The sequence below is a fragment of the Myotis yumanensis genome, unplaced genomic scaffold (genome assembly GCF_028538775.1).
Source record: "Myotis yumanensis isolate MYYU_CA2020_CCGP unplaced genomic scaffold, mMyoYum1.0.hap1 SCAF_24, whole genome shotgun sequence".
Lineage (NCBI taxonomy): Eukaryota > Metazoa > Chordata > Mammalia > Chiroptera > Vespertilionidae > Myotis > Myotis yumanensis.
In genome coordinates, this window is record NW_027223775.1 from 2,713,892 (window position 1) to 2,720,942 (window position 7,051).

At 52.5% G+C, this 7,051-nt stretch overlaps 1 protein-coding gene across 1 annotated transcript; it reads right to left on the reverse strand.

Annotated features, from left to right (window-relative positions):
* Positions 1–337: 337 nt before the first annotated feature.
* On the reverse strand, positions 338–5,516 carry LOC139000656 (uncharacterized). The gene is given in 3 exon segments (XM_070402793.1): positions 338–619; positions 999–5,030; positions 5,115–5,516. Coding segments are annotated over 3 exon segments (4,716 nt in total).
* Positions 5,517–7,051: the final 1,535 nt, after the last annotated feature.

Below are 7,051 nucleotides of genomic sequence, written 5' to 3' on the forward strand. Positions count from 1 at the left end.
TATCTTATTTCGACTACGATCATCTCTTGGGCAGACATAAAAAGGGAGGTGGCCTAGGAGGGTGTGTTTGCTATAATTTTGGCATCCCGCATTGGTATCGCTACTGGGGTAGCCCCTGAATTCGAGACCAGCGGAGGGCTTACTAGGTGCCATTGGGATGTTGTAAGGGTCCTCTACCTCTGATATGTCCCATGTGTCTAGACCGACAGCTAGCTGGCATATGTCTGGAGATAGGGTAGGCCACCAGCTACCCGGAGTGTGGACACCTCTGGTTGACCAGACTACTTGCCCTGTTGGGTTGATGACTTCCCAGGTTAAAGTTACAGGGGCATGGGGGTTACTCGCCATCAGCTTGGCCAGGCAGGGGCTTACAATGAAAGCGAAGCTTAAGAGGGTTATTAGTCCTTTCCATTGTCCATTCAGGTCCCGGTGGCGGTGCAGGCTTGAGATGGGAGGCATGGATCCAAGGAGTGATGCTATCTACTTTAACTGCAGTCGGGGTGGTCAGCAGCACCACGTAAGGTCCTTTCCACCGGGGCTCCAAGCTGTGGGTCTGGTGCCTCCTCACGAACACCGAGTCTCCAACGTGGAAGGAGTGGGGCACTTTGAGGTCTCCTGGCTGATAGGCAGAGGCCAAGGGCTTCCAGATGAATTGCTGGATTCCCTTTAAAGCCTTTAACCTGGCAAGTAAAGGAGTGTGGGGTAATGAATGAGTCTTTGTCTATGGTGGGTAACATTTTTGAGATCGGAGGTGGGGTTTCATACAGAATTTCAAAAGGGGTGAGATTATACATAGAAGGTGAGGGAGTGTTCCGAGCACGGAACAGGGCATAAGGTAGGAGCAAGGTACAATCCTGAATGCTAGTCTCTAAGGCCAATTTAGTTAAGGTCTTCTTAATGGTTTTATTCATTCTTTCTACCTGCCCTGAACTTTGGGGACGATAAGCACAATGTAATTTTCAATTAATCCCCAATACCCTGGCCACTCTCTGACTTACCTGGGCCATGAAAGTAGGTTTGTTATCTGATTCAATTACCTGGGGCAGTTCAAATTGAGGAAAAAGTTCTTCCATAATCTTCTTAACCACCACCTGCGCTGTTTCTCTTCGGGTGGGGTAGGCCTCTACCCATCCTGAGAAAGTATCTATAAAAATTAAGAGAAATTTTAACCCATATTTAGCTGGTTTGATTTTAGTAAAGTCCACTTTCTAGAATTGGCCGGGCCGGCTTCCCCTGAGCCTTTTCCCTTCTGGCATTTGCGACGGGTGTGCATTTACAGCCTGACAGGCTCGGCAGTTTCTTGCTACCTGTTCAGCTAGGTTTCTGTTTTCCTTGGCTGCTAGAGTGAAGGGCTGCTCTTTTAATAGCTCTTGCATCTTCCTGGCCCCCAAATGAGTGAGCTGATGTACATATTGTAAGTAGGAGGCCGCCTGCTGTTTTTTATTCCCTGTAGCTTCGGGTGCCGCGTCCTCCTTAGGAGCCTTGTTCACCAGTGCTGGGACCTCTGCCCCTTTAAGAGCTGCTGCCTTTGCTTCTTTGTCTGCCCGCCGATTTCCTGCGGCTACAGGGTCCGACCCCTTTTGATGGCCGGGGCAATAAACAATGGCTAATTTGGTAGGCAGTAGGACAGTTGCTAGTAGTCTAAGGATTTTAGCCTTGTGTTTAATGTCCTTTCCAGCTGAGGTTAACAGTTCCCTTTGCTGATATATGGCCCCATGTACATGAGCCGTGGCAAAGGCATAATGGCTATCCGTATAAAGGGTAGCTTTCTTCCCCTTAGCCAGCTCTAAGGCTTTTGTGAGAGCAATTATTTCCGCTTTCTGGGCGGATGTCCCTTTTGGCAGCCCCGCAGACCATACAACCTTGTCTTTGCTAACTACTGCCGCCCCTGCGCATCTCTTACCATCCTGTAGGAAGCTGCTGCCGTTCGTGAACCAGGTCACCTCTGAGTCTGGCAATGGGAAGTTCTTTAGGTCACGATGGATTCCTGCTTCTTCTGCCAGGATATCCTGGCAGGAGTGTAGGACCGGGTCTGCAGCCTCATCCGGAAGTAGAGTGGCAGGGTTTAAAGTAATTGGAGGTCTGAAGGTCACTCGGTCCTTGTCTAACAGAATGCTCTGATAGTGCGTGATGCGAGCATTCGAGAGCCACCGGTCTGGGGGCTGCCTGATGATACTTGCCAGCATATGAGGGGCCACAATAGTTAGTTTTTGTCCCAGAGTCAGTTTGTCCGCATCTTTGGCTAGTAAGGCAGCGGCAGCTATAGCTTTAAGACAGCGGGGCCAGCCCCCAGCTACTGAATCCAAGCGTTTGGACAGGTAGGCTACAGGTCTTTTCCAGGGTCCCAAAGTCTGGGTCAAGACCCCCCGGGCCACTCCCCCTCGCTCCTTTATGTAAAGGGTGAAGGGCTTTTCGACATCAGGAAGCGCCAATGCTGGGGCTGATAGCAGGGCTCTTTTTATATTATCAAAGGCTCGCTGTTGTTCTGACCCCCAAGAGAATTCTGTGTCCCCCTTCAGGAGTGGGTACAGCGGGGCGGCTAGCGAGGCAAATCCCGGAATCCACAGTCTACAGAACCCAGCTGTCCCCAAGAACTCTCGGAGTTGTTTTTTGGAAGTTGGTGTGGGGATCTGCACAACAGTCTTTTTTCGCGCCTTAGTCAACCAGCGTTTTCCTCCCCGGAGAGTATACCCTAGAAAAGCAACCTTCTGTCTGCATAGCTGGGCCTTCTTAGCTGATGCCTTATATCCAAGCCGAGCGAGCTCCTGTAATAAAGAGCGAGTCCCGTACTCACATTCTTCCCGAGACGACGCAGCCAGCAGTAGGTCATCTACATACTGGAGCAGGGTTACCTCCGGGTGCTGGGTTCTGAAGGCGCCCAGGTCCTGATGGAGGGCCTCATCGAAGATCGTGGGGGAGTTTTTAAATCCTTGGGGCAGCCTGGTCCAAGTCAGTTGCCCTGCAAGACCAGCCTCCGGGTCGGCCCATTTAAAGGCAAATAGAGGTTGACTGCTTTCACAGAGTCGCAGGCAGAAAAAGGCATCCTTTAAATCCAATACAGTGTACCAGCTCCTGTTAGGCGGGAGGGAACTCAGAAGATTGTAAGGGTTAGGGACAGTGGGATGTATGTCCTGTACCCTGCTGTTAACCTCTCGTAGATCTTGCACTGGTCGGTAATCCCCGGTCCCCGGTTTCTTGACGGGAAGGAGTGGTGTGTTCCAAGCTGACTGACAGGGCTTCAGGACGCCTCCCTGCAGCAGCTTTAGAATATGTGGCTTGATTCCTTCCCGAGCCTCCTTACTCATGGGATACTGCCTCACCCGAATTGGAACTGCAGAGGCTTTTAAGGCAACTACTACCGGAGGTTGATTTCTCGCCAGCCCTAATCTGGCCTTCTCTGCCCAGGCATCCGGATACTCGTCTAGCCACCTTGTTACATCCTGTTCCTTTACCGGGGAGTCATACAGGCGGTATTCATCCTCCATAGACATTGTTAGAGCTGTTACTACTGGTTGCTGGACTAGGGGGCTCAAGAACTCTACTCTGGGCCCTTCGGGGTTGAAAGTGATGCGGGCTTTTAATTTGGTAAGCAGATCTCTCCCCATGAGGGGAGCTGGGCAGTCAGGTATCACCAGGAAGGAGTGATGAACCTTTCCCCTTCCTAAGTCTAGAGTTCTTTTGGTGGTCCAGGCTTGGTATCGGCTGCCGTTGGCACCCCTTACTAGGGACCGCTTAGTTGACAGCGGCCCCAGTGGTGCTTGTAATGCCGAGTAAACAGCTCCGGTGTCCACCTTAAAATCAATAGGAGTCCCCTCCATATTAAACTTTACCCTGAGCTCGGGGAGGGGGTCTGAGCCCCGTCGCCCCTAGTCTTCATCCAGGGCCAGCAAGGTGGGCGGTTTAGCCTGTAGGCCCTTCCTGGGTCTCTTTGGGCAGTCTTTCTTCCAATGCCCATACTCCTTGCAATGGGCACACTGATCCGGGTCCAATTTTGGTCGCGGCCGTGGCCCAGCCCTGCCTCCCTTCCTGTCTCCCTCTTTACTGTTACCGACTGCTGCGGCCAGGATTTTAGTCAATGCTTTATCTCTCTTTTTATCCCTGGCATCCTCTCTTTCCTCTCTCTCCCTTTCCCTACGTTCCTCTTTCTCCTCCTTCGTTTCTCTCTTATGAAAAACTTTATCTGCTTCTTTAACTAAGTCTCTAAGAGTGAGGTCCTGCAGCCCATCAAGGCGCTGCAGTTTCCGCCTTATATCTGCAGCGGATTGGCCAATGAAAGCCATGGCTACTGAAGCCCTCTGGCCCTCCGACTCCGGATCGAAGGGAGTAAACCTCCGATAGGCTTCCATTAACCTCTCTAAAAAGACTGTAGGAGATTCATCAGAACCCTGGACGACCTCCCTTACCTTAGCCAAATTGGTGGGCCGCCTAGAAGCTGCCCGGAGACCCGCCACGAGAGCCTGGCGATAGGAGGACAGATGCTCCCTACCTTCCGGAGTATTAGGGTCCCAGTCGGGGCGAGCCAGTGGGAAGGTGTTATCAATAATATTCTGTAGCTGTGTCGGACGCCTGTCTCGTCCCGGAATGTTCTTTCGAGCCTCTAACAGGATCCGGTCTCTTTCCTCCATGGTGAAGAGGGTCCCCAGAAGTTGTTGACAATCATCCCAGGTTGGCTGATGAGAAAACATAAGGGACTCCACGAGACCTGTTAACCGAGTGGGGTCTTCAGAGAAAGGAGGGTTATTATTTTTCCAATTATATAAATCAGAGGAGGAGAATGGCCAATACTGGAGGCCCGGCATCTCCCCCCCGCTCCCATTTTCCACCATAGGCCCGTAAGGGCGTAAGGGCAGAGTAGTGGCCACAGGTCCTTCATCCGGCTGGCGCCGGCTCCTAGTCCGCTGCGCTGGCCCGTCGCCCGGTGGCAGCAGAGAAACCTCAAGGGTGGAATCTGGGGAGGCCACCGTTGGGGACGCTGGCAGGGGGGCTGGACCTGGCGCCGGAGAAGGCACTTGGTCGGGCCGCTGCAGTGCCTCGGCCGCCGGAGGCTGCAAAGGCGAAGCATAAGGTGGTGGGAAATCTAGGAGAATAAGATCAGGCTGTGAGTCCGGGAGGACCGGAGGAACAGAGGGTGGAGGAGAGGGGAGAGCCGGCTTCACAGGGAGGATTACTGGCTTAGAAACAGAGACCGAAGACCTAGGGAGAGAACCAGGGGGTAAGAAAGGCTTGACCCACGCCGGGGGGTTCTCACATAAGTCCTGCCAGACCAGGATGTAAGGCTCCTGATCTGAATGCCCGTGTCGGCCAGGCTGAAATACTTGTCTCCTTACCTCCCTGATGAGAGGCAGATGGAAAGACCCCTCCGGGGGCCATCCGACATTAAAGGCGGGCCACTCGGATGAACAAAAAGTCTGCCATTTACCCTTTTTGACAACAAGAGAAAGGTTTTTAGCTCGTCCCTTGACTTCTGACCAGCGATCCAGGGTCAGAGACAAGGGAGTAGAGGCAGACTGGCCCATGACTTCGAACACACACACACCAATGACAAAAAACAAGGAACAAAGGACAAGGACAGACACAACGCGTCGAGACAAAAATCGAAGGATCCAAAAAGAAGGATTTACAGAATCAATTGACCTAGCTGGCAACAGAACTACAGAACCAGAATCAGAATCCGTACCTAACTGACGGAACAGACAGGAGTCCACCAGGCGTCCCTGGTCCTCTCCAGACACCACCAGGGCGTCCCCCGGGGTTGTGGCCTGCGACCTCCCGACACGTCTGTCTGTCGCAGTCGGGGGAGGCTCACGCCCCTCCCCGACAGCCACCCGACCAAACAGATTTGCCAGCTCTAACTAAATTTGTGTTTCCAATATCTAAGCGATCACTATTCAGAAAGGCGCCGTCACTTACCCCAAGAAGCGTCTGTTGGAACCCAGAGGCGGCTGCAACAAATACCTCGCTGCGTGCCCGGCGACAAGTGGGGGAGAGCCTCCTGCCTTAAATAGGGGGTCCCTCTCCTCCCCGCTGGGGGAGAGCCTCCAGCCCTAAATAAGGGGTCCCTCTCACCCCCGCCGGTATCTCGGTGGAACCTCCAAATGTAAAGTCCGGGGTGCAAGCCGCTGTTACAAAGAACCAAGAGACGCTTTCTATGCAAAAGCAAGGGGTTTTATTTAGCTTCCAACACGTTGGGGCCCACAACAACTCACTCTGAACGCAGCAGAGCAGCGGCTGTGAGCCCTGACTAAGGGTTCAGGCATAGGTTATATACTTTTTCTAGCTAACGGGGGGAGCAAACGGGGGAAGCAAAGGGGTCACTCTTCTGGGAATCTTGGCGCCGTTGTGAATTAATGCCTGTCCACTTTCTTATCAGGTTGCTTGCTTTTCAGTTTACTCCCGGGCTGCAGCCATCTCCGTAACCTCCCTGGCTGCAGCTGTGTCCCATAAAAGTTGATTGTTCCATCTCCCCCTCCTAACCTTCCTGATTGCCCTGGTGCTTGTTAAATGTAACACTCTAATAACGCTTTGATGCCGTTTGTTCCTTGACCTTTCTAACCTGATTACACTGACACCCTCTCACCCAAAGACCTCTGCTCAGCACAAAACTTACTGAGCCCTGGACTGAGGTTGGGGACACTGGGGCCCGAACAAAGGTTCCCTGCTGTGTCTCAAATTGTGGCTGCAGCTGCCACATGGCAAACAGAGCTGCAGCATCTCCCCTTGCAGTGTTTCCCCTCGACCAGTGCTTGCAGCATCTCCCCTGGGACCAGTCCCACCAACAGCAGCCCCTCCCCACCCCTGGAAACAAGGTCCCCAGCCTTGTAGTACCTGCTGTGCTGCACAAAGCTGATGGTCAGGGCCTCCATGTCCAGTACGGTATCCACCAGCCTCATGTGATGATTGAGCCCTTGAAATATATCCAGTGCACGTGAGGAGCTGAGTTTTTATTTTAATCTAAATATCAAGGTAACATACACTTTGGTTAGTGTTTAGAACACCGTGGGTGTGTGAATGAATCTTTTTTTTTTAATGTTAGGAAATGCAAATACAGACC